Source organism: Furipterus horrens, unplaced genomic scaffold (assembly GCF_987537825.1).
Source record: "Furipterus horrens unplaced genomic scaffold, mFurHor1.1.pri manual_scaffold_11, whole genome shotgun sequence".
NCBI lineage: Eukaryota > Metazoa > Chordata > Mammalia > Chiroptera > Furipteridae > Furipterus > Furipterus horrens.
The window spans coordinates 78,407,099-78,434,224 of NW_028327181.1; the positions used below are offsets into that span (position 1 = coordinate 78,407,099).

At 49.7% G+C, this 27,126-nt stretch overlaps 2 protein-coding genes and 1 long non-coding RNA gene across 4 annotated transcripts; 2 read left to right on the forward strand and 1 right to left on the reverse strand.

Moving 5' to 3' along the window:
• Window positions 1–459: 459 nt before the first annotated feature.
• On the forward strand, window positions 460–2,033 carry LRRC3C (leucine rich repeat containing 3C). The gene is made up of 3 exons (XM_090292888.1): window positions 460–619; window positions 817–865; window positions 1,232–2,033. The coding sequence occupies exons 1-3, from the start codon at window positions 460–462 to the stop codon at window positions 2,031–2,033; spliced, it is 1,011 nt and encodes a 336-aa protein (XP_090149014.1).
• Window positions 2,034–7,574: 5,541 nt separating this feature from the next.
• Window positions 7,575–9,733, reverse strand: LOC149998398 (uncharacterized). The gene is made up of 3 exons (XR_016514094.1): window positions 9,640–9,733; window positions 8,314–8,369; window positions 7,575–7,619 (listed from the first exon to the last, which is right to left on the reverse strand). It is a non-coding gene; the product is annotated as an uncharacterized LOC149998398 (long non-coding RNA).
• A 4,308-nt stretch (window positions 9,734–14,041) lies between these two features.
• Window positions 14,042–25,309, forward strand: GSDMA (gasdermin A). Of its 2 annotated transcripts, XM_090291527.1 has the most exons (12): window positions 14,043–14,181; window positions 15,571–15,789; window positions 15,976–16,156; window positions 19,103–19,268; window positions 20,158–20,254; window positions 20,774–20,821; window positions 21,243–21,269; window positions 21,775–21,795; window positions 22,463–22,617; window positions 23,095–23,209; window positions 24,033–24,106; window positions 24,630–25,309. In XM_090291527.1, exons 2-12 carry the CDS (start codon window positions 15,576–15,578, stop codon window positions 24,870–24,872), a joined length of 1,341 nt encoding a protein of 446 aa, XP_090147653.1. In that variant the 5' UTR covers window positions 14,043–14,181; window positions 15,571–15,575; the 3' UTR covers window positions 24,873–25,309. The 2 variants fall into 2 exon arrangements, with proteins under 2 accessions (XP_090147654.1, XP_090147653.1); XM_090291528.1 differs by lacking the exon at window positions 21,243–21,269 and having other exon boundaries at window positions 14,042–14,181.
• The last annotated feature ends 1,817 nt before the right edge of the window (window positions 25,310–27,126 follow it).

Genomic DNA, 27,126 nt, shown 5'->3' on the forward strand with positions numbered 1-27,126 from the left:
CCAGGAGATGGAGTCCTCCAGAGAGAGACAAATTTTCCAAGGAAAAGGTTGAGACAAGCTTGCTCACCAGGGAAGAAAGTGCCACAGGGCATGGTACAAGGGCAGAGAAGGAGAGTGGGGGAAGGGATGGAGTTTGGGGCAGCGGGGTTGCTGGAGGCAATGGATGTGAGATCCAGCCCACCCAGTTCTGCCCTGCAGGCCTACCAAGCAAGGATCCTTCTGCTCAGCCAGGCTCTGGGCAAGGGGCAGAAGTTCTGGAAGGAAGAGTCTTCTCCCCAGCTGAGAAAGGAGGACTGGAAGATAACAACAGCAGGCCTTGGGAGGGGAGCCCAAGGCAGGGAATGGAATTGGCGCCTGGTCTCCCCAGGCAGAGTTCATCAGGGTCCAGGATCTGCCCTGTCTTGGCATCGTCTGGCCAGGCCATGGCTCAGGTGTCTGATACCTGGGGACCGGAGTCACATGCCAGGAAACCCAATACTCTTGGTCCCCAGCCCCCAACTTCCAGCAGCTCTGGGCAAACAGGGCCTCTTGGGGAGGAAGTGGGTCTCCAAAGCGAAGCAGCAGAGAGGCAACTTCCGGGGAGAGGGCAGCCCAGGAGAAGGCTCTCCCACCAACAGGGGTGAGAGGCTGAGAGGAGGAGGGAGGGGACAAGGGAGGATGGAGTAGGGTGGAGAAGACAAAACTGGGGCAGGCAGAGGGGTGGATGCTTCAGGAAAAGGGGTGGATGGGCACAAAGATGGTGCCTTAGTCGCCTAGCCTAGCTGGATACCCTGATGTCCTGTTACTGATCTGTCTTCTTTGTCTCCTTTACACTAGTGCCAACTGGCCTCCTGGTGCCCACCTGGTCCACCTGGCAGCCACCCAGGTAGGTTGGTGGAAGAAGACTTTACTCCAGCGAGGAAAATCAATACATGAGCAGCAGCAGAAACTTAGAAGCCCCCAAACCCAGAATGACAGCAGGGCCTTGGCCCAAGAGACTTCATAGATTAGCCCTCCAGAATTAGAGACCCTAGAAGAGTCTCAGGCCCAGGGCATCTTAACCAAAGGGCCTGGATGAGGAGGCCTCAACCCCAAGAGGAAGTAAAAAAGTCACCCAGGCCTGAGAGATCCCCCAAAGGAAGGTCCACAATCCAAAGAGACTCCACAGGGAAACCTCAGGAAGAGAGAGCTGGCAGTGGGGAGCGGAATTTGCTTGACTCACTCTTCCTTTATGGGACTTTCTCTTCCCCAGATCCTACTCTATTCCAGGGCTATGCCAGTCTGTGGCCATGCTCCCACCAGCCAGTCACCTCCTGTCCCTGTTGCTGGTGATGAGCACAGGGGTTACCATGCCCAGCCCTCAGGTACCTCCCCAGGGCTGCTACATGGCAGAGGAAGCTGGTGAACGGACGTTCCGCTGCAGCCAGGCAGGTCTGCATGCCGTGCCTCCTGGCATCCCCAATGACACCCGCAAGCTCTACCTGGATGCCAACCAGCTGGCATCAGTGCCAGCTGGTGCCTTTCAGCACCTGCCTGTTCTGGAGGAGCTGGATCTGTCCCATAATGTCCTTGCCCACCTCTCAGGGGCTGCTTTCCAGGGCCTGGCGGGCACACTGCGGCATCTCGACCTCTCTGCCAACCAGCTGGCTTCGGTGCCCGTAGAGGCCTTCGTGGGGCTGCAGATCCAAGTGAACCTGTCTGCCAACCCTTGGCACTGCGACTGTGCCCTCCAGGAGGTTCTCAGACAGGTGAGGCTGGCACCGGGCACTGGAACGGGCATTGTGTGTGGCCCGGGAGCCCGACCAGACCTCGTGGGGCAGGAGTTTCTGCTGCTGGCAGGGGAGGAAGAGCTGTGTGGGACGGGGCGGGGCGGGGCACGGCGGAGCACAGATGTGGCCCTGCTGGTCACCATGGGGGGCTGGCTGGCACTTGTGATAGCCTATCTGGTCCACTATGTGTGGCAGAATCGGGATGAGACCCGGCGTCCCCTCAAGAAGGCTCCCATGCCACCTATGCACTCAGAGGACTCCTCCACCCTCAGCACAACGGTGTGATGACCACACTCCACACTTCCCCTGCGCCCTCTCTTTTCCTCTGACCCCCTCTGCCTCCTCTGCAGCCCCATCCCATCCCCCAAATCCCATCCCCCTTCCTCCTCTGTCTCCCCTAAACCCCTGGTCTCTCTCTCAGCCAACACTATTATTGATGCTTGGAGTTTTGGGTGCCTACTTTGGACCCAGATTGTGCAAGATTCAAAGCTCCCGAGCCTACAGTGGTGGGAGGATGACAGAACAGAGAATGTAGGTGGTGTGTGTGCCAACTTAGAGGTAGGAGCAGACAGCTGTGGATGCGTGAGGAGGGAGCCTCAGCTTGGCTCAGCTGATCTCAAAGCCTTTGCTGTATGGATGTTTGAATTGGCTCTTCAAGAATGAGAAGAGCTTTCAGCAGAAGAGGGAGACCCTAACTGAAAAGTGGTGGACAAAGGCAAAGAAGATGTAAAACAACTGGGAATGTCTGGTCAGCAGCAAGACCTACCTTGGGGCGGAAATAGAGTGTGCTAAGAAGGACAAGGGGATGGAGGGACCAGGTTAGAGATGAGGTCAGAAAGTTGAGATGCAGTTACATTGAGAAGGTCCCTGTGGGCTCCTCCTCTCTTCTTTCTCACCTCTGCTGAGAAGCTCACCCCTCACTTCACCTCTCTCTTGGCCCCAGGCTCCTCTCCCTAGGCCCTCTTTTGGGGAACCCCTGGCATAAGCCTCCCTGATTCCTTTTCCAGAGACTCTCCATCTTTCTGCTCTCTCCTTCATACACTGAAGGGTTTCTTGAACACTTTCCCTTGGGGGTAAATTGGTCTCCTCTGTGCCTAAGCTGGGGATGGGTCACTCACTAGAGAGCAGGGGTGGGGGATGGGGGGGTGCACAGAGGGAGGGGAAGGATCAGGAAGTTTCCCACCCTCAAGATATCACCCCAGGACAATTCAATAAAGTCACTTTTATTAATGCTCTTTATCTCTTTCTTAATGTTCATTTTCTTTTCTTTTTTATTTTAAGTTTTTATTTGTTTAGTTTTAGAGAGAGGGGAAGGGAGGGAGAAAGAGGGGAAAAAACATCAATGTGAGAATCATTGATCAGTTGCCTCTCATATGCCCCCAGTTCAGGCATGTGCCCTGACCAGGAATTGAACCGGTGACCTTTTGGTTTGTGGGATGTGTGTGGCCTAGCAGTGAGGAGGGAGAAGGTGTTGAGACCCTCACCACCACCTCCACCACCCCTTTGGTGGTGCGTGCTCCTGCTGGGCTGGATGCCAACTCCTCTGTCCCCTCCTACCTGGCACTAGACACTCAGCTTCTGACACTGGAGTCTACCTACTAGGGATGCCAGGTTGTATGAATTAATGATGACAAACCGGAGGGACAGGGAATGGAGGGGCCTGGAGGAAGGAGGGCAATGTCTGGGCATCAGTCACCAGCTGGCAGTCTCCAGCCCGCTGGAGGAGGCATAGGAAGCAAAGGGCAAGGCAGCTCTGACCTTCTTGCAATCTTCCTTTCTCTCAGTGGGAGTCTGAGCAGGGGGTAAGAGAAACTACATGTGTTCAAAGTTAATGAAAGAATTCCTGAAGGGGGGTAAGAGGGTGAAGACCGAGTTAGCTGAAGCAGGGGGCTATATGAGACAGCCCTATCACGAAACAAGTTCCTCAAGGAACCCAAAGGGGGTGAATACACCCTGTCCCTGCCCCTGCCCCTGCCCCTGCCCCTTGCCCCCATGCAGAATGATCTGCCTATGTGGCCTCCGAGGAGGAAACAACTGCTTTGGGAAAGCTTGTAGGTGCCCCAGTAGAAACTGAAATAAGAACCAGCGTTTCACCCAGCTCAGAGCAGAGCCTGAGGCAGACTGGGTGGCCACTCGAGGAGCAGCAAAGAGGAACCCATCACCTCTCTTGCTCCCTCAGATCCATCCTGACATCCTGTCTCTTTTCCAGCCCCCTCTCCGTAGCTCCTCTCTCCATCCTTGAGGCTCCTCCCACCAATCCAAGGCTGAGCTCTCATGTCATCCAGGAAGGCTCAATTTAACTCCTGGAACACCCCACCCATCCTCTTTTCTCAGGAGACATGGGCCTCTCCACTTCCAGGGATCCTCAAGGCTAGAAGAAACTAGGATGTTGTATGGTTCAGGCTGCAGCTTTGACCATCCACCCCAACCATGCCCTTGCCTGGGCCTTAGAATCCTGGCCCATCGCTGTCAAACCCTCCACCAGTCCTTCCCCTGCCACTCTCAGAGTCTGCTCCTCTCTGCCCACCCACCCCTACTGGAATCAGGCTGGGCCACTTCTCACTGGCTCTGGGAAACAGACTGTGTAGATCTGTGGAGGTGGAAGGGTGGGGAACAGGTGGGGCCCCATGTCTCTACCATTGGTGCCCATTCCTGGAGCCTCATCTGACTCCCTGTCGTCCTGAGCTGCAGAGACCAAACCTTTCAGGTTTGCAGAGAGTTAGTTCCCCTATCCTGACACTTAGCTCCAAATCTAAAAGGTGAGCTCGAAATGAAACTGGATCCAGGGAGGGAAGCTTTGCCTGGAGCCCTGATCAGGAGGGGTTCTGGAGCCCTGGATAATAAGTATTTCACCACTTCTCTCCCCGGGGTCCCCTCTGACTCAAATTCCTTTCCCTCTCTGGAACAAGGACAGGAGGAAAGGAAGAGGGAGAACAAGTGGCAGGGGAGATGCTTCATTGGCTCCCATACCCAGGGAGAGACCCCTTTACCCCAGCCAGTTGGAATCCCTGATTCAGTATTTGGTGGGAAGGGAGCCTCAGAAGCTATAGCTCCAACTCAGCCCCTCACAGGAGACTGGACAGAGCAGGACCTCCACAGATTCAGTGACACTCTTGCCTGAAACAACAGTCACTGAACCCCTAAGCCTTCCCTCAGTGTCGTGGGTGGTACTTGTCACTGGGCAAGCAGGAAAGGGTGGCATAACTGGTTTCACCCCATCCTTATCTGTTCCAGGGGCCAGGGATCATAGGATCCATGTTCCAAGATGCCTCCTGGCCCTGTTGAGGTAGCTGGATGGCCTCATTTTTGCTGCCTGCTTATATCCCATCTGTCTAGTATACACAGAAGAACCGTGAGCTGCACTCATCAAGATCAACCTCTCCCATCAGGATGTACTGGAGCCAGGAACAAAGCTGTCAGGTACCAGGAGAGCCCGGCCACACACCTGGTCCATCTCTGAGGCAAGAACCCAGGAGGCTTGAGGCAGGCCCCAGCTTGTCCTCCCCATGCAGCGTCCTGGAGCCAGCAGGCTGTGTATAAAGGTGGGGGATGAAGTCCCTCACTCAGCCCTTTCACCACCAGTTTCTTTCTGCTCTATTAAGGAGTGGGGAAAGCAGACACTGCCCTTAGGGAGCCACCAAGCCAAAGGGGGAGCAATAGGAGCCTAACTCTCAGGGAACTCCCAAACTAATGAAAGAAACAGGTTTCTTTCTCTTTGAGGAGCTCTGAAACTAATGACACCCAGAAGTACCCCCCCCACAGAAACGAAAGCACCTACAAAGCCTCATTCTCTGCAAAAGGGAGTGAATAGAGAGCAAACCGATTACTAGGGAACTGAGGGAGGCAGCTGAGGAGTAACAGGTGGGGCACAGCCCTACTCTTCCTGTCTTGGGTTCAAGTGCAGACATTTCAAGTGCAATGCTGAGCTCTCCTACAGAGTGCGGGATGTAGCTTCAAAACCAGAAGAAACCCAGGCAGCTTATCCCAAGGAGAGGTACTGTGCCTTCCCATTAGACTAAGGGGACTTCCAATTAGAAACAGGTTCACGTCATCTGTCTGGGACTCTTATCACCAGCAACCTTGCCTGCCTAGGAGGAATGTTGCTCCAAACCAGGAATGAAGCAAACAAAGCAGAGCAAGGCATCCAAGCTGCCAAAACAAATGCCACCACAAGTCCACTCATTCTTTCGACAAACATTTATTGAGTTACTACTCCTTGGCAGGCACTAAAGACACAAAGGTGAGAAAGTCATCGTGCACATCCTTGGGGACCTAACAGGTTAGTGTAACCGTGGTGACGGCCAGGGTGACAAAGTGTGCACAGGGGCCATGTGAACCCAGAAGGGTCATCTAAAGCAAACACTGGCTAAGGTTCATGTACTTTGTTCATAGTAACACCTACTCAGAACCCATTTATTTTATTTATTTTTTAAATCCTACTTTACATAGAGCTCTAATAATTTTGTAGCTATGGTTTCCTGCATACAACAAGTTAGAAGCAGTATATTACAGACAAAATAACAGCAGTGGGAAACCAACATGGGACATTATTAAAAGTATTTATAAGAACTCAAAAAGCATTGCAGTAGGACCTTCAGTGTCTTCTAAATGAACCTGTGAAGACAAATGCTCTTCCCTACCTTAAAAGGGCCTTTGGGCATTGGTAAAATGCATAATATTAATGACATTGACTTTGAGTTATCTACAAAAAAGGTCAAATCTCAAAGTATCCACTCTCAGGGACAAAGAGCAAGTGATGTATTGGAGAGTTTCCCTTGTCTCAGGGCAGAAGCAAATATGGTGGAACAATTGTTGGAAAGCACTCTTTCTACTTAGCCTATCTCCCATTCCTTCCTCCCAGGAGTCCAAGATCTGGCCCTGGGGCGATGCAGAGCAAGCCCCATCTGTCCTGGGAGTGACAGCCTTTTTGTTAGGTGAAGATGGCTCTGGAGTCTCCAATACTCCGTGTCAGCACATCACAGTTCTTCTCCCTTCTTGTCTCTCTGTCTCTGTATAATATTCTGTCATCACCAACCCATGCACCTGCTCAGGTACCTGGAATCCAGTTTATCTTCTCTAAGTCACAATACCCACTTCTGCACTTAAGACAATTATTATTGTTTTTAGAATGCTAAAAGAAACCCAAATGTCAAGTCCCCCTAGTAAAACTATTGTCTGAAGCCAGCCCTCAATTCTCACTCACTTTCTGAGTCAAGACCAATTACCATGCAGAGTCAATCAAGAAAGGTTTCCTGTGATAGGTGTGTGGAAACAAACAGGAGGTGTGTCTGTCCCATAGAACCAGCAAAAGACTCCAAGATCACCAAGACTGTGCTCACAAGGCTCCCGCTGAATATCCCTGTCAGGGTCAGCAGCAAGTGTCAAAACTCCCTAAACATTCAAAATCTCAGCATTGTTCCCCTCCCAAGGTGAGAGAAGTTGAAGGACTCTTCTCCGTTCCCCACCCTATAATGTGATGGGGGCTGGGAAAGGACCGACAAAGTCTTAGAAGGCAGGAGGGACACAAAGACCCTCCTTTCCCAGCAATGGAAGGAAATGGGTAAAGTGAGGAACTCAAATCCAGAGCCCCTTCTCCCAAACTAGGGGAGATGGTGGGTAGGGTGCAGAGGGGTCCCTCAGACTTTGGCAGGACATGATAATGAATGGGGTCCCAGCCATGGGTTTCTTGGGCCCAATCCTCAGGCCCCAGCCTCCACCATGCTGTTGTAGACAGGCTGGTGCTAAATCTACCCAGAACCGAACCGCGGTGCAGGACGATGCCTTTTTCCTTGGAGCTCAGTCTTCATGCTTCTGTCTCCATCTCTGTCTATCACAGGGATGTGCCTTTCCCCTATGCAAGATCTTCAATACCTATCAAAAAATTCTGTAAGGTATTGAGCTCTATGGGCACCCCACGCCAGATCCTTCCTTGATCATCTTTCCCTGTGCCTGGTGGCGGCTCACTGGGTGAAGTCATGTCAAGGAGGGTGGAGTGCATAGGGTCCTGGTCACCATTGTCCGGTACTCAAAAAGTTCAGCCCAGGCCTGAGCCGGCCCACCCCGGAGCACACGAGATTTCCAGCACTTAGGTGGAGGAACTGCTGGCACTCAAGGATCTGACCCCGGGGCAGCAGACCTCCCGGCTAAGGAAAGGACTGTGGCCGCTGGGGTAGGGTAGACTCTGCGGGAGCTGGAGGACACAGAAGGGGCGGGGCGCGGCACGGCTCCCGGGGGAAGAGGGAGGGGCCGGGGCGAAGAGGCGGGGATTGCTGGAGGCCGGGGGAGGAGTGAAGAGGGAGTTCGGGTGAAGGCTGTAGTGTTGACCACGGGACTAAGGGGGCGAGAGGCGGGGCTTAGGACGCTGGGGGGCGGGGCGGGATCGCCCGGGGCGGTGTTGGGGAGATTGGGGGCGGAGCTGAAGTGGTGAGGGACAGACTGTGAGCGCGGGAGGCGAGGCCCGGAAGATGAGGGCGGGACTAATACAGAGAGTGGCGGGGCTTAAGATGGTTCGGGGCGGAGCTATGTGGCCTAGGGGGCGGGTGTGGCTGGATGGGTTGTGACCAACCTCCTTGTCCAGTGAGATCTCAGCCCGCAAGTCCGCTGGAGAGAGTCTTCTTTAGGCTGAAGGAGAGACAGGACCCCTTTCCTGAGGGAGGCCCCCATTCTGAACGGGGAGATCTGCTCTCCCTCTCTCAGGAAACTCCTTTTCTATCTCTCTTTTAAAAATTATTGTTCTATTACAGTTGTCCCATTTTTCCCCGTTGCTCTCCCCTGACGCGTCCACTCTCCTTCTCCCACAGTCAATCCCCACTCTGTTGTTCATGTCCATGGGTCATTTATACTAGTTCTTTGACTAGCCCCTTCCACTTCTTTCCCCCCTCCTTTCCTCTCTTACTGCAGGAGTAGCTAGATGATCACTTCTCATCTCTCTGTCAAGTGGACCAGGCCCTAGATCTTAAAAAGCCAATGGTTCAGGGAGTCCGAGGGGTGGGGCCAGGAACTCGGTCCTCAAATGACTTCAGGAGACTTCTAACAAACTCACCCCCTTACTTGCTGGGTACATCCTCTACCTGCTGGGGGCTCTGTGATGGGGTTCAGGAACGGGGATGGAGTCAGTCCCTAATGTCACTGACGAGGCTACCGAGTTAGGCCTGATGGTACCAAGCAGGACCTGCAACATAATCTATAGGGCTCCTGTGCAAGATGAAAATACAGGGCTCTTTGTTTTACACACACACACACACACACACACACATATGGAATTATTCACAAAGCCCTGGCTGAGTGGATTGAGTGCTGGCCTGCAAACTGAAAGGTTGCCAGTTTGATTCCCAGATAGGGCACATGCCTGGGTTATGGGCCAGGTCCCCAGTTGGGGCCTGAGAGAGGCAACTGATCAATGTAACTCTCACACATCATGTTTCTCTCCCTCTCTTTCTCCCTCCCTTCCTTTCTCTAAAAATAAATAAATAAAACTTTTTTTTTTAAATTATTCACGATGGACACCATAGCACTAAACCAAGCATGGGGCCATGTGCAACTTGACAGTTGCATGCCCATGAAGCTGGCCCTGGTGCCAAGCTTCAGGCAGAGTGAAGCAGAGTCCAAACCTTATTATCCCATCCTCCAAGAAAAAGGGAAGAGGGGCAAGCCCACGTACTCCCCAACTATTTTTCCTAAAAGAAAGAGGAAGATACTTTTCCAGGAATCTTCTCTCATCCTTTCCTGGAGTGGAAAGAGTGAATCTGCTTCCCCGCTCCTGGCAACACACACACATACACACACCCACACACCCCTTAGCTCTAGCTCCCAGAGCTGCATTACAATCCCCTGCCCACCAGAGGGAGAGTATGCCCTTGTCCCTCCCGCTATCTGCTTTTTTTTAACCTACTGCAGAGCTGAAACTAGGAGCAACAGCAGTTGCTTGCCATGTCCATGAAGAAAGGGTCCCTCCACCAACAGACAGAGCTGGTGAGGCATCTGAGGGTCACAGGATGGGTGTGAGGAATGACAACTAGGATAAAATTGAGTTTGACCACTAGAGGGGACACAGGAGCTCACCTAGCTCCAATTCCTCACTTACAGATAGATGAGTACTCTGGCCCAGAGAGCAGGAAGTTACTTCTCCAGGCCACACTGCAAGCTTGTAGCAGAGCCTTCTACAGAACTCAGGTCTCCAGATACTTAACCCATTACCATTTCTGCTCGCCTCTAGAAATAATGGGAAGAGAGGTCAAGGTTGGGGGCTGGGGCTGAAATTTACATTTTTACTGCAGACCACCTCTGAAGTTGGTGGCTCCACAAATGCAAAGCATCCTGTGATGTTTATTCTCTTCTGTGCAGATGGAGACCATCCTGGACCAAAATTTCTTCCAGAGGGAGGGAATGTTCTTTTATCTTCACTTCAAGCTGGTCAGAGGCTTCTGGGGTGAGAAGCTGAAGGTGATCCAGGCCCTGGTGGGCCCCTGCAGCCTTGACATACAAGGGGATGGATCCCTCTATATGTGGGTGCCTGACACCTTGTGATCTCTCTGCATCCTCTATGCCACCCCCTCATTCCTCCAGGAGCTATGCAACAACATCTGGCTATCCCCAGCCAGGGCAAGAGAAAGCAGAGTGGGGCTTGGCGTGGGCCTGGAGGAGATGGTGAAATGGAGAGGCACTTCAGTTCCAAGTGCTCTTGGAGGCAGAGTTTGAAAGGCTCCATCATAATCTTATCCATCTCTTTAACAAGGACCTGGAGGCTTCGTCATGTCAGGAGGGCCTAGCAATCACAGCTGAGGAGCAAAACCGTGAAGTGGACAGGAGCTCCAGCACCTACTCCTGCTGCGTCGGGGGATTGTCAGTGGAGGCCTGGGGGCTGACACCTTGATGTTTCCTCGACATTCTTTAAGCTGCACAAGTACGCTCAGCACTTCAGCTCCTCAACACAACTTCGAGTTGAATAACTCTTACAGTGTCTGCTCAGCAAGGAGTCTGGAGACGTTGTGGGCTAATTTGGGAATTTAGGGAGAAATCTCAAATTTTTTAAAGGAATAAGGAAGGAGTTGGGGGGGTTCTACTCTGTTCAAAAAAGTATAGTTGATTTATGGAAGTAGAGCTCACAATATGCATTCTGCACCCCAAAACTTCCAACCTCCCGTGTGAGATATAAAACTCAATGACCTTGGAGAGTGTTCTTCCTGCCCCTGCACCAGACAGTCACACCTCCATTCAGCCTGTTTTCCTCCATTGCTATTCCATCTCCTTTTACTTGGAAAAGATCTAGAAGTATGTCTGTGCAAGGAGTAACTTCCCCCAAATGCTCCAACCATCCCACATCCTACAAGTGGGCTTCATATCCTACAGGCACGTTCCTGAATCTTCTCCCTCATAACTGCCAGCTTCTTCCTGTTCTTGCCGGGATCCGTGCCTTCCACCCTTCTGAACTCCAGTAGATTATCCCTATCTCTTTCCTCTTTGGCCCCTTGTTGAGAAAATCAACACTAATAAAAAGGAAAATGAGTGAGAAAATAATGTCCTGTCCCAATATCTGTGTCTGTCTGTGGTGTCTGCAGAGCACTCTGAGGGTCAGAGAGACAATCAGGTTCCCAGAAAACGAGTAGCTGGGCTTCCTCCCCTAAATCTATTCCCTTCCTGGGTCCCTATCTCCTAGCAACCACACACGCTCATTACCGCTCTGGATTGACCAGCAGAGGGGAATAGAGAGCCAAGCCTGCCACCTGCATCAGTTCCATGCACACCACCACCCAGCGTCCTGTTTCACTGAGTCACCTTTAAATGGACCTAAAGGATTCTTACATACTAGTCAAACTTAAATCTTTTCCAGCGCAATTTAAAATACATCCCAGATTCTCTGGAACATAAACCAGCACTCTAAGAAAAAGGAGCCTCTGGACCCTGAAGGGACTTTCCCTAAGACGATGGGGGTGGCAAGTGTGTTACAAAAAGACAGTGTAACCTGGATGGGTGGGAGAGGCAGCCCAGGGACAAACCTGACGTGGACACTTTTATCCTAAAAGCACAAGACCTTTAACCTGGCTGACCCCACAAGCCCGTATTTCCTCTCTCTGTTTTGAACCTTCAAAGCCTCTTGCTTGGAACGGCATTAAGCAATCTGAGGGATGGTTCAGTGTTGCAGCAGTGGGGTTAGGATGGGACAAGGAGAATAAGGACAGGGCTGGTAAAGTTCAAAGTGAATGAGGGCAAGAGAAATAAAAGGAGCAAGACTTCTGGGTCACAGGAGAGAAGCGATGGACTCTCAGGATCCATCTGAGAGAGAGCAGATATATGTGTGGCCTCTTGAAACCACTGCTCTCTAGATCTTTGGCAGACAAGCTAGACCGGAAATTTTGGCTGGCAGACAATGGTGGGTTGGTGAAAGAGCTGAGAGTGTGGCTGCCTCCTCTGCAGCTGACTAAGGGAAGGGAGACTGCACAGCCCAGACCAGACACTGGATTGCAGTGTGTCACATCAATATGCTGATTAAGAGAGACAGAGGGGAAGAGGCAGAAATCCAGGAAAACAGAGCTGGAAAGGGTATTCCACCTACAACACATTTCTTCATACATGTGCACATGTGAAAGGGACCAAATGATAAATGACAACATTCCCACATGTCCAGACTCCCACCTCTGCCTTGTCTAAGGAAGAAGGATGTTTAGTTAAAGTAATGGTTAGGGTTAGGAGAGGAAAAAGTGGTAGAGAGCTGCATGAAAAGAGTCTGGGGTGGATGGGAGGGAGGTGAGCAAAACCCAGCAGAGGCAAGGTCTTGTTTTGTTTTAAGATATAGAGAAAAGAGAGTTGAGATGTAGTGTCATATTGAGTGCAGCTTTGGGGTGGGGAGGAATAATTCTGTTTTAGGGAGTTTTATAGAGTGTTGTGTGATCTAACCTCCCCTTCACCACTGAGAAAACATAACTAACTTAGCTCTGGCTGGTGTGGCTCAGCGAATTGAGCACCGACCTGCAAACCAGGGGGTCGCCAGTTCAATTCCCAGTCAGGGCACATGCCTAGGTTGCGGGCCAGGTCCCCACTTGGGGGCACGAAAGGGGCGACCACACATTGGTGTTTCTCTCCCTCTCTTTCTCCCTCTCTTCCCCTCTCTCTAAAAATAAATTAATAAAAATAGGGTCTTTAAAAAAAAAGAAAAAATAAAAACTAACTTAGCCCTAGCTGGCGTGGCTCAGTGGACTGAGTGCCAGCCTGCAAATTGAAGCGTCGCTGGTTCAATTCCCAGTCAGGTCACATACCTGGGTTATGGGCCTGGTCCCTAGTTGGGGGCATGCAAGAGACAACCACACATTGATGTTTCTCTCCCTCTCTTTTTCCCTCCCTTTTTTTTTTAAATTTAAAAAAAAGAAAAAAGAAAAAAGAAAACCTAACTTACTCTCCATGGCCTTCAAGGCTGCATTTCACTTTGGGTGAGCGGTACTGAGGAAAGCCTCCAGGTGAGAGCGCAAACGCTCAGCTGTATTCAGGTTGTACATGCACACGTACACGGATGTCTAGTCCAACACTGTAGGAACCTGACTTGTCAATGTCTTGAATTGTCATCTAGAGGCCTCACCATGTGTGTAAAGTCCTCTTTAGAAAATTCCCTCCAGGCAGGGCTTAAAGTAAGAGCAGGACCTGAGTGAGCTGTGGTGAGACGTCTAAATTCCCACGGCAGATGTGCATCTGGGGTTTTCCACTAACTCCATATGCCTTTGCCTATGTATGTGTGTCCCATGAGGAGCAGAGGTGCTGGACACAAAACAACAGGAAACCGTCTCTGCCTACACAGCGCCGTGGATATGTGTAAGTAGCTAAAACAAATGCACTTGGGTAGTAACGTGCAGGCTGACGAGCAGAGAAATGGAGGGCAGCACTGCAGCTGCTGTGCTTTACACTGGAATCTGCAAACACACAGGATTTCTTATCCCCTTATCACACCCACAAGGCCTCATCATGAATTCTAGATGCTTCCTGATGACCATGATTATAAGAGAACAGAAATGCCATCCCTCATCTTGCACACACACACAACTTCCATTGCCTCTCTCCTAAAGGTGCCTTCCTTCCTCTCCTCTCAGCCCATCAAGCCAACCTTCAGTTGCCACCTCTCTCTTGGCCTTGGCTCCCCCAACCCACACTGGCACCTGCCTGGCAGCTCCCCACGCCCTCAGCCCTCAAAAGGCCAGAGCTCAGGGCCTCAGGCAAGGCACACATGGAACAGGTCGATGCTGTTCTCCCGGAAGTGGAGCAGGAGAGGGGTGGGGTCATTGGGGCAGGCGGGGTGCCTAGAAGCCTACCTACATCCTTGCATCCACAGAGGCATAAAACAGCAGCCTGCACTGGTGAGGGACAGGCACTCTCTCAACCTCCAGACCAAGTGAGCCCGGGACCTTCACCCTAGACCCAGCTGCTGGACAGGACCTAGCACCACTCCCTGGTAAGAGCCTGATGACAGTGGAGAAGGCCGGGGGTGGTTCTAGGGATGAACAAGAACATGGGCGGGTCTAGAAGGCCCTAGGAGTCCCCGAGAGCCCAATAGGATAGGTAACCTCATTGCCTTTGGGGAATGAAGGGAGAGATGGCCCTGTGAGCACTGCTCTAGTGAGGAGAGTGCAGTCATCTGAGCCCCTCCGAGGCGAGTCTGGCTGGCCCCAGGAGGCTGTCTTGTCCCATCCTGGCCCTCCTAGGAAGGAGGAGAGCTCATGTGGCTGGCAGACTGGCCCATGCATCTGTGCATGCCTCCTCCTTCCCTGATTCTCTGAGGTGCCAACAGGGGAGGGGAGGCAGTTCCAGGCCAGCTGGTGTGTCCTCTTCCACCCACGGGCATAATCTGTCTCTGCCAGCTGGTCACTCAGCCAGAGCACCTGAACTTGAACCTCAAAGACAGAGACCCAAGAGTGTGAACCTCAGGCTTTCATAGGCCCCACATTCTCCAGGGCCCTCTGACCTCAGCCTGTGTCACCCAGGGCCACATTCATTCCTTTGTTCATTCATTCTTTCGGCACACACTTGCCAAGCTCCAAGTCTGCGCCAGGCACTGTGCCTGGTGCTGATGCTTTGCAGATGACTAAGAGCCATTTCCTTCCCTCTGGGAGGTCACAGTAGAGTAGGTGAGAGAGTCAGGGGAACCAATCATAACAACGTGAGGTTGCAGGTGTTTCAGAAGGACACCTGTTTTAGGGACACAGGGTGGAGTCACTAGTATCTAGAAGGGTGAGGGAAGAGATCACAGAGGAGGAGAACCAAACTGAGTTTTAAAGGTTGAACAGGGATTCTTTCGACTGGAAGGGAGGTTTTGTAAGCAGAAGGGGAGCAAAAATGAAGAACAGTAAAATGCCTGGGTCTGCTGGGCAGGACCTGGAGGGCAGTGGGTCCACCACACCCCAGAGCCAGGAGGAGGGCACAAGGGAACTAAAGGTACAGGGAAGTGACCCTGACCCAGTGGCGACTGCCTCCCTCTCCTGGCGTCCCTGGGTCCTGGCTATCACAGTTCTCTGGCAAGATGAGGTCAGCATAGGCGTGTGAGAGGAGCTTTACTTCCATGGCTAATGAAATGCTCCAGCCAGGCTCCCAGTCCATGAAGAAGATGCTTACGGAGTGAGAAAAGAGCCCTTGCCAAAGAAAGGGCAGGGCTGGCTTCTCTAGCCAGCCTTGTGGCTTGGGGCAAGTTGTCTCAGTTTCCTCACCACACAAGGAAGGATCCTTTGGGTTCTTTTAACTCAGACATTCCAAGAATCCAGGCATCCTAAGGGTGATCTCTCTCAGCAGGGGCCTTACCATGTCCTGGTCTCCCAACTTGTCGTTCTCCTGTCTCCCTCCCCCACAGAAACGATGACCATGTTTGAAAATGTCACCCGGGCCCTGACCCGGCAGCTAAACCCTCGAGGGGACCTGACACCCCTTGACAGCCTCATAGACTTTAAGCGCTTCCACCCCTTCTGCCTGGTACTGAGGAAGAGGAAGAGCACGCTCTTCTGGGGCGCCCGGTATGTGCACACTGACTACACCCTCCTGGATGTGCTTGAACCTGGCAGCTCACCTTCAGGTCAGCCTCGGGCATGGGGTTGGGTACTGAGGGTTGGGGCCCTGGCATCAGCCTACGAGGAGGACCCCAAAGCTCCCTCTGCCCAGATGTTGTTAGGTGTCATCTAGCCCAAAGTTCTCACAGGAGGTGGGGGAAGATTGATGGATGCCTCTCAGCCAGATCCCTCTCATCTTCTCCCTCCTGCAGATCCAACAGACTCTGGGAACTTTGCCTTTAAGAATATGCTGGATGCCAAAGTGGAGGGACAGGTGGATGTGCCAAAGACAGTCAAGGTGACAGGGGCTGCAGGGCTGTCTCGGAGCAGCACCCTGGAGGTCCAGACACTCAGTGTGTCTCCCAAGGCCCTGGAGACTTTGCACCAGGAGAGGTGAGAGTTGGCAGGGCTCGGGGGCTACCAGGATGGGGTTGGGTGGTTCATGGAAAGGGTGCCTTGGGCCCAGAGTTAATGGTCACCACAGCGGAGCTCTTAAAGATGATGCTTCTAGCCTATAGGTCTCTCCAGGATATTTCCTAAATACTACCCCCTGTCCTTCCACTACCTCCGGTACCACCTCCCCACTTGTCGCACACATATGAGGATGAGTGTGTTCACATGAACTTGCTGTGTGACCTTGGAAAAATCACTTCTTCTCTCGGCACCTTGGTTTTGTTTCCTGAAAAATGACGGGATTGGATGAAAATCTCAAGGTCTTCCTACTCCAGCACTCTAAGAAATACACTATAAAGGAAAAGGGTCTTAACTACTCCCGACTGAAGCTTGAGCACAGCGTTCTGTTCCCATAAATGAAGCCTCAAGCCTGGCCCCATACACACACCAGGCAGGCCTTGGGAATGCTCCCCAGGCAACAGAGGGGGTGTGGCAGATGCCAGGCCGACACCGGGCACCTCAGGTGTTTGGTTTGACTGGGGAACTGACCTTTAAATAGTTAAGTAGTGGTTGAAAGAAGCAGGTGAGGGCTGGGGAGGCAGGAAAGAAGGGCTAGGGTGCTTGGGAAGTCATCCAGTAAAATTTATATAGCTTCACTGGATGCAAAGCACCCTACTAGGTGCTGGGATACACTAGAACATCTTGACCCAAGACTTGAGATCTAGGAGTGTGAGAAAAATGTACAATAGTAACTACAATCCAAGGTCATAGGAGAGGTTTATCTGAGTTTTGTGACAGGCCAGGGGACCTCTGGCTGAGAAAATGAGGACAGACTTCACGGAGGACACAGCCCATGATCTAGGCCTTGAAAAATAAATAGAAATTGGACATCCAAGCTCGGGAGAAGGGCATTACTAAGACATATAGTGAGAAATCTCAAAACCTATAGGGACCATGAATAGCCGGATTGGCAGGAACAGAAGAAGTATGAGTGGGAGGTGTAGGGTGAGCCCAGATCATGGGGGACCCAGGTGCTCGGTCAAGGAGCTGCAACTACTCTGTAGGAACCAAAGGGACCTTGACAATGCTCTGATGTATGTCATGATCATTCTGGCCAGATGGAGGAAGTGTGTCAGTTAGAGGACAAGGGACAGGGGTTTGAAGCAGGCAGACCAGGCAAGACACTATCTCTCTGCCCATCAGAGATGTAAAGTGAGGACCTGAGCTGGGAAGACCAGTCAAAACATTGAGGGAGGAATGGATGCACAGCCTCCGGGGCAGCCAAATGGACTGGGCATGGCAGCTGACTGCAGGGTAAGGGGTGGGTTTTGTCGAAGATGACTTTGATAGAGATCAGGTGTGCAGTGTGAGGACTATAGTTAATAAGTCTACATTGTGTGCTGGAAACTTGCTAAGAGTAGACTTCAGGTGCTCTTACCACACACACACATAAATGGTAACTATAAGATGGATACATTAATTAGCTTGACTGAAGTAATTATTGCTCTATGTACACCTAATCAAAACATGTTGTACACCTTAAATATATATAATTTTTATTAAAATAAATGAATTAAATATATAAGAATAAAAGAAACCCAGATGACTTTGATATTTGACCCAAGAGATGACATCAATAAAAACAGGAAGACTGAGTTTAGAAGCATATTTGGAGAGAAAGATTGGGACTTCCTTTTGGATGTTTTGAGTTTGTGTCTCCACTGAGACAACACGTGAGCGTCCAGTAGGGGCTTGGAATGACTATAGTTAATCACACTGTACTCTATGTTTGAAAGTTTCTAAGAGAGTAGATCTTAAACATTCTCATCAGAAGAAAAAATATTTGAAACTACCTGTGGTGATGGATGTTAACTAAACTCACTGTGGTAATCACTTCTCAGTATATACATATATCAAATCATTCTGTTGTGCACCTAAAACTAGTACATTGTTATATGTCAATGAGATCTCAATTTTTAAAAAGTTTAAAGGTATTTGAAAATGAGGATCTGGAGTTCAGGAGAGAAGTCAAGAGACAGATACATATGTGGTGGTCAGCAACATAAAAATTAGAACTCTAGGAATGGGGGAACACTGTTGGAGGGAGTTCAGACAGCAGAGAACTGAGAACAGAATCTTAGAGAACAGAAGATTTTAGGGAACCAAAGAAACTAGAAAATGAGATGCAGACAGAATGGATAGGATTTAGAAGCCAGAGAGACTGGAGCAAGACCAGGAGGTCACGGGGTGATCAGAAACCAGAAGACAGCATCTCACGAAGGGTTTGGACAGCAGGATCCAATGTTGCACTGAGTTAGGAAAGGTCTTTGAGTTTGGTGAGTGGATGGTCATTATGAGTTCATATGCTCAATGGAAATCGAAGCCAAATTATAAAATATTTCAGAGGAGGCAGTGAGGAAGGAAAGACAGTGGGTATAGGCATATTTTTGACATATTTGCCAATGAACGGAAGGAAAGAAACAGAATGGTAATTTGGGGAGTAGCAGGTGGACAGGAAAACTGGTGGTAATAGCAAGAGAGAGGACAAGAGTTGGAGACAAAGGACCCCAGAAGAGATTAATAGAGCTAAGAACAAGGAGGAAAGGGTAGGGAATCCACCCAGGGCTGAGGGAAAAAAGAGAAAGATGAAACCACAAGGCCCAATGCTGTGCCGGATGACTGCCCAGTCTCTCCCCAACGCCCTGGACGTAGGTGTCATTATTCTCATTTTAAAGATGAGGCCACTGAGACACAGAGGGGCTGCCCTGCTAGCATGTGGAGATCTGGGTTTCAACCTTTCCCTTTCCCTGGAGTCTTCACTCTTTCCCTGACACCCCCTGGTCTAGCTCCTCGGAGTGATGGAGTGACGGAAGGAAAGGAAAGGGAAGGCCAGGGCCCAGGCGGGCAGAAGCTCTGGACGACTTCCTTGTGTTTCTCCTGCCTCAGGAAGCTGGCAGCAGAGCATCCGTTTTTGAAAGAGATGCGAGCTCGCGGAGAGAACCTGTACGTGGTGATGGAGGTGGTAGAGACTGTGCAGGAGGTCACTCTGGAGAGAGTTGGCAAGGCAGAGGGTGTCTTCTCCCTTCCATTCTTCGCCCCATTGGGGCTACAGGTTTGGTTCAAACACCACACACACACACACACACACACACACACACACTCTCTCTCTCTCTCTCTCTCTCTCTCTCTCTCTCTCTCTCTGTTACATTCAGCCTTTCCTCAGAGGCTACATTAACTTTGTCTCGTTAGTGCCCACCCAGGATACTATAAAGGACCCACCCCTTCTCCCCACTCTTCTAGATCCTGTCCCCCCCTGACCTGTCTCTAGTCAATGGCGCCCACTGTGGCAGACCCCTATGCCACATGCCACAGAGAATAGTCAGAGATGGGGAAACTCATAGTCATGGGTTTTCCCTCGTGGTGCTCCCAGTCTATAGGAGAGACATCCTTGGTCTCAGAAGGTTCTCAGTCTCATGGAAGAGACACATAGTGTAAAGCCCAGAGAACACAAGAGTGGACAATCCAATGTAAATGAGTACTGCTCTACATACCTCTATCTATTTTGCATAAATATTCAGGAGATGAGTTGGAACTAGGAGTAGGGGTTAGTCATGGAAGGCTTCTTGAAAGAAGTGAGCATGGGACAGATGGCAGAGAGGAAGAAGGAACCAGGGTCTGGATGGAAGCTCTAAGGTGGGACAGGGATGCATAAGCAGGTGATGAAGCAGGTCTGCCCAGTTCCTTCATGTGTCTGAACCAGGAAGAGAGATACAGATCGTTAAGAGGGATGATTGGTGGAAATGAGCAGAAGAGCTTTAAAGCTCACTCCATGGGATCTGGACCAGGTGGAAAGGCCATGGGGACACCAGTGAAGCATTCCCAACTTCTGCCTCCTTGAAGGCTCTCAGGCCTGGCCCTTCACTTGCATCCTTGCCCCTCACTTCCAATGTCTCATACTTAGAATCTCTGCAGAATCACAAATCCTCACTGTATAATCCTAGGGATCCATAAACCACAAGGAGGCTGTAACCATCCCCAAGGGCTGCATCCTGGCCTTTCGAGTGAGACAGCTGGTGGTCAAAGGCGAAGATGAGTGGGGTGAGCAGACACCCGCATGTTCTCCCCTCAAGGCAACATTTACCCACACCAGTACTAAGGCATCCTGGTCCCCCCCTTGTGGCAATGTTAGGGAATTAGTGAAGGAGAGAGTTGCATTGTGGTCCCACTGCGGGGAAACAGAACATCGGGGACTGCTCTGGAGAGAGAGTGAAGAAACTCCTGGTTTTCCGCATCACCTGGGTGGTAGACACTGTGTCACCTGGGGGAAGGGAACACAGAGAACAATCACAGCCTCTGCTTCAAGAAGTCTGTGGCTAATGGAGGAAATAGACACAGACACCAATACTACAATGCAAGAGGGAAAATGTTGTTATCATAGAAACAGACTTACAGAGGGAAAAAGGATTACTTCCAGCCACAGAGGAGGAGCCAAAGATGCAGGGAGGCGCCTGAGGGCAGGGCCCTAGCCCTGAGCACAGCCCACAGACTTGAGACTAGCAAAAGAAAGGTGGGGCCTCTATTTAAAGGTCCTCCTCTCCCCTCTCTTTCTCCTTACAGAAATTCCACATATTTACAATGATAGCATGCAAACCTTCCCTCCAGGAGGTAAGTACGATTGCTTCCTGGCTCCCCACATCTTCTGCTCTAGCCCTGACATTATCTGCTAAAGTCCTGTGCCTTCTGAAAGTATATACGAACCATCATTCCTCACTGCTTACCCACCCCCTACACACAAAGGCCCTGGTTTTGTTTTTCAAGTCCCTAAAAATGTCTATCCTCAACTTTAGAGAAGACAGATAGAGGCATATAAATACCACCCAAGAGAGACAGAGATTGAAAGCACAATTGGAAGCAAAAATAAGAAGTGGAGACAGTGTGTGTTCCCAAACTGCCGGGGCGGCCGAGCTACCATAGTTTCCATGTGCTGTTATAACGATAGCACTGGTAAAGTTGCCTTGACAACTGCTCTATGTGAAAAGGCACAATAGGTTTTATGCTGACATATGTACATTGTTTCTGTCTTCAGAAAAGCCAGAAGAGGAGAAGTTCATCCGTAAGTGTTTCCTGTCATTTCACTGTAACTTTTTGACTCAGAATTTTAATTCCAGTCTTTTTATTCCCTTCTCCATGAGACCAACAGGAGAGCATGTCTCAGCAAACAATTGCTCCTAAAATGTGACAGAAATTCCAGTAGCTTAGGGAAAAACAGTGGAAAGGGAAAGTCTCTGGACAAGATGCCCAGGTGGTCCGATGCCCAAGACCTCTGTCCTCGAGGGCCTTAGTAGCTATAACCCGTCACACGCACATCTGCAACTGCACCGCCCAGCCCCGGGGGGGGGTGGGGGGGGAAGCACTGAGTCACAGGGTTGACAGCCCAGTCCAGGTGCCTATTCTGCCATTGCATCAGCTGTTCTCCTGACCCATTCCTGCCTCCTACGAATGGGCAAGAGTATCCTTAAACTGGCTGGGTACACTGACCCCTGTTAAAGTCTTATCACCTGGTTGTGGCAGCTGTTTGAGAGGATTACCTACTTATCCTTGTTTTTTCTCCCCCTCAGTCATCCAGGCAGCTGATATTGGTAAGGAATTTTTGAGTTTCTCCCAAGGTTTTGTCATGAAGGGAGGGGAAGACAAGTGCCAAGGAGCCCCAGGTCCTTGGGATTGGTGCCACTGCCAGGAAGCTAATCCCTCCAGAGCAGGCTGGACATATTCCTAGGATACCAGGCACCCAGAGGGCCAGGCCAAGGTTCAGGCCATCCCTGATCTGCCCACGTCCCCGGATACAGCCTCACAGATCTCTGGAGCAGTCCTATCCTGACGTTCACTCAGTGGCCAAAGTCACTCTTCTTTGTCAACTAACTCATGAGAAAGGGAACTAGACCTTCCTTCTCGACTTTTAACCAAAGTCTTAGAAAAAGGGAAGTCAATTGTCTGCTGGTCTATGATGCGGCCTGGGAGCTCAGGGAGAATGAAATGCTGGCTTAAGTGGTAATGTGGGTCCTGGCCCCCCTCCTCGCCCCTAACCCCAACCCACCACACACACACAGCTCAAGTCAGGGCTGATGGTAGCTTCATAATTGCATTCTTTGGTCAAGAAAAAAGAGAGGCCTGGCTCAAGCTGGGAGCAGAGCGCAGAGACCTGAGAAGGGCTGAGTGAAGGAGCCTACGGGGAGAATGCTGACTGAGTGGGATGGGGAGGGAGCCAGGTGGAGGGCAGTTTGTTTGCCACGGTTACTGTCCCCATAGGGGAGGTGCACGAGGACTTCAGGACACTGAAAGAAGAGATTCATCGAGAGACCCAAGAAGTCGAGAAGCTGAGCCACGTGGGGCAAAGCTCCCTGCTCACCTCCCTCAGCAAACTTCTAGGGAAGAAAAAGGAGCTACAAGACCTGGAGCTCACGGTGAGGTCCCAGTGGAAGGAGTCGGGGGAGATGTGGGGTGGAGGAAGGCTTTTGGTGCAGGAGTGTGTGGGAGGTCTGACACTGGCAGAAGGTCAGTGGCCGGGCCAATTGAAAATGGATGCCTTCCCCAAGGCTGCCCAAGTGCCCCCCAGGCTGCCAGGCCACCACTGCTCCCTTGTCCCTCTGGAGAAGGGTAAACAGTGCAGATTCCCCCAAGGCACATGTTCCTTCCTGATGGTCAGAAGGAGGCAGCAGGCCAACATGGCCCACTTTTGGAAGGAGGCTGGAACTTCCCTTTCCAGAGTGCAAGGCTCAGGAACCAAGAAACTCACTGTCCAATATTTTTAGGACTTGATACCTTGAAAAGGAAATAAGGACATGGGAGGAAGTTAACACATGTCAAGGGATTATGTGCCAGACGCCATGCTGGGACCCTTACTTGTGTTATCGTAAATAGTCACCAGCCTTTCCCCACAGCTTGAAGGGGCTCTAGACAAAGGACATGAAGTGGTGCTGGAGGCACTCCCAAAAGACGCCCTACTATCAAAGGAGGTTATGGGTGCCATCCTCTATTTCCTTGGAGCCCTAACAGGTAAGTAAGGAGTAAGGTCTTGGTATATACACCCTTTCAGTGATAGGAATGAATCCCTGAATGAATTCCCAAATGTTTGAATGAATAAGTAAATGAATGAATGCCAGGCAAATTATACCAGTTAAGTAATTTATGCCTACAGCTTTAAAAAATGGGTTTCATTCCCAAGGATTTACTTGGTCATCTCGGATAGTTTGAGAAGATGGCTGAGTCTTCCTAAATAGAGGTTGAGATAATCCTAGTTTTATTGCCTTTTATTTAAAACTTCTACATATAGCTAAGCTCATTGCTTTTTTATTGATATCTGCTAGCTTTAATTTCAGAGCATAACATTTTCTGATCTTGTGCTTGAATTCTCTTCTTCACTCTGCATGAAACCTTTCCTCACTTAGAACTCTCTGGTCCCACAGATATAAGCTGAGATGTTTGTTCCCTTAAGAAGTCTGCCTTCACCCTGGCTGGTGTGGTTCAGTGAATTGAGTGCTGGCCTACAAACCAAAAGGTTGCAGGTTCAATTCCCAGTCAGGGTACATACCTGGGCTGCAGGCCAGGCCCCCAGTTGGTGGCGTGCAAGATGCGATCACTGTGTATTGTATTTGCACGTTCTTTTGTCCTCTCCACTGGACTGCAAGTACCTCGCGTGAAGAAAGTTCATTTTTACCCAACGTACCCAGCAAAGGTGCCTGGCCCAGAGCAGGCATTCAGTCATGGAAAGAAAACATATGAATTAATTAATGCTGAAAGTCTGGACATGTACCCATTTGGAGTCTGGAGTTCCTTCTGCATCAACAACACACATCTCTTTTTCTGCTTTTTTCTTCAGAGTTAAGTGAAGCCCAACAGAAGCTGCTGGTAAAATCCATGGAGAAGAAAATCCTACCTGTGCAACTAAAGCTTGTGAGAAAAAAAACAGGAGATACCTGGGAAAGTTTGGGAGGGAGTCAGCTAGAACCAGTGGGAAGATACAAATTTAGCCTCATAACAGAACCATCCTAGGGGGCCTCTGTCTTATTCCAGGAGCTCAAGAACACATTTTATTACTGTCCATGTTTCTTCCCTTTTTCTCTTCCACAGCTAGAGATAGAGGAGTAAATTTCTAGGTGATTATCTGGTTTTTTTCAGCCTGATCTTGGGAGAAGAGACAGAAAAAAATCTGATTTTGCTTAGTCCAAGCCAACTGATGTGAGCAAATCTTTAATATCTCTGAGTCTCAAGTCACTCCTTTGTAAAAGGAGGACTAAAAATAAACGTGCTGCCCACTGTACAGGGTTATTAAAAGGCCCAGATGGAGATGTAATGCAACATAACGAGAGGAGTTATAATAAGAGAAGGGTCGCCATCTTGATGGTTTTTATGAGTTAGGAGAAAGGAAGAGAGGTTTCCAGTTCTTTTTTTTTCATGCTATTTTGGTTCTTTCCAGGTGGAGAGCATAATGGAACAGAATTTTCTACTGGATAAAGAGGGTGTTTTCCCCCTGCAACCTGACCTGCTCTCCTCCCTCGGGGAAGAGGAACTGATTCTCACAGAGGCCCTCGTGGGACTGAGTGGCCTGGAAGTGCAGAGATCAGGCCCCCAGTACATGTGGGACCCAGATGCCCTCCCCCACCTCTGTGCCCTTTACGCTGGCCTCTCCCTCCTGCAGCTGCTGACCAAGGCCTCCTAACTTGCCTTTTCCATCTGCTTCCCACTTCCCTGGTGCCTTCCCTACCTCATTGTACTATGTCCTTAACATCCAAGGGCATGTCAGAGCCACCAGGCTGAGGATGAGGGAAACCCCAGCTGATCCCCCAAGATAACCAATTTTCACTTGTGCAACTCTGTATCTCCCCCTGGCCCTGCAGCTCTGCAACCTGCTAAGCCCATCTGCTGATGCTTAAATCCTCTGAAAGTACAAACACTCGAATTTTAAAATTATGAACCATTTCAGCAAAACCAAAATTAATTAATTTCCTATCCCAAATCCTCCCTCTTGTGTTTCCAGAAAAATCAAGCTTTACTGCAATTAATGGAAAATATTTCACTTTGAATGAAATGTCTTTTGGTGTTTTTCTTAAAAGAATTTATCATAATAAAATTCTTAACTTGTGCCAGAAAAGAAAATAGCCATTATCATACTACATATAGATCATGTGTACGTGAATACTAGTATACTGTCCTCAGGCCAGCTGGAAAATATTCAGAGAAGAACTATGAGGGTATAGAATGTAGAATCTAGGTTCTAAAGTGAGGTCATCAAAGCAGCTTGTCTTCAAAGAGGAGCCTTTGGAGTCCTCTGGACATGGGTTGAGGGACTGGGAGAGGCAAAGACCTAGCAATATATTGTACAAACCCAAAACAAGAGTAAGACAACTTTCAAGTTTATTGACTAAAGAAATGCAAATAGGCCCTGGCTGGGTGGCTAAGTTAGTTAGAGCGTCATCCTGATATGGGTTCCATCCTGCATCAGGGCACATACAAGAATCAACTAATTAACGCATGAATAAGTGGAACAACAAATCGATGTTTCTCTCTCTCTCTCTCTCTTTCCCTCTCTCTAAAAATCAATAAATTTTTAAAAGTTTTAAATGCAGGTAGGTCCCTAAAGAAAAAGAAAGGTAAAACAAGAATAAGACTGACCAAAACTTTTTAAAAGAAATTGAGCAATTATCTTCTGATTTCACCTTTTCCTCTTCTGCTCTCATTTCAGGGTGGTTGTGGAAGTGAAATGGGTAGGCTTGGCATATGGACCTGCTAATATGGATATTGCCATCTCATAAAACTGCTAGGTTTATTTACATCATCCTCCTCTGCCTAAAGTTGGTTTTAACATCTTTCACCACTCTCTTTTAAAATAGTTTTAAAATAGTTTTATGAGTGGAATAATGTCTCCCAGGGTTTTGGCCCCAGGAGTCAGACTCTTCCCCTTGTTAGCCACCCCCTGCCTTGGTTAGTTCCCTCACTCACCAAGAATTCATGACCAACTGCCAAAGACTTTATTAAGCCATCCTCCCCCATTCTGGGGCGTCTTCTAAGGCCTCACTCTATTGCTCAAGGACATACTGAGTAGTTATCTGCTGACTTGATTGTTTTTCTCTTGTGATGTGAATGTAATAAAGAGGTGAGCTAACACCCTAACTATCCAGAAGGATAACTTCATAATGATGAACAACAAAGCTCATCTGTTTTCTTCCTTTACAATTCTCACCCACCTTCAGTTACAGATACAGTGTAATGAAGAGTCTTTAATGAGTTTATTCCAGTGATGACTCAAAAATCCTGTTATCCATTCCTCAACCCTAAGGGGAAGGGGGTTAGTTAAGGAGGGACTGGTCAAAGCATGCTCCCTAAAACTGGAGTACATATTTTTCATTTAGCAAGTGGCTGTTTAGTGCAAGGAACTATTTGATGCAATAATATGAAAAGGGCGATACAAAGAATTTTCTCTATATACATAAATATAAAGGAGAATATAGTCAAAACATATTCTCTGCCCTCTAGGACCTTACAACAGAGCTCAATTGTCTTGTGGGGCCTGACCTGGTCTAAAACTCAGGACTTCTATTTATGAAAGAGAGAAAATTTCCCAAACGAGAGGGAGGTTTTGTTTTGTCTTACGAAATTGTAACATGTATCCTCCTCCTGCAGAATCACTAGAGGATTCCTTTGTAAAATAAGTGGACAGGATTTTTGGTCCAGTTTCCTCCCCCTGGGGAAGTCTTAGGCTCCCCCTAGGTACGCTATTGTTCTGGTCCCTTTTTTACTACAGTGTCAGTCTGGATGCATACAGTTGCCCCAATAGACTCCATGAAGCCTCTACCAGTAAGGGCTTTCACCCTCTTTTCTCCAGCTTTATAATATACGACAGCCCACAGCACAGCTTCCAGCAGACTGCATTCTGCAGCTGTACTTTATACCACGGCGCACCGCAATGCGCTAGC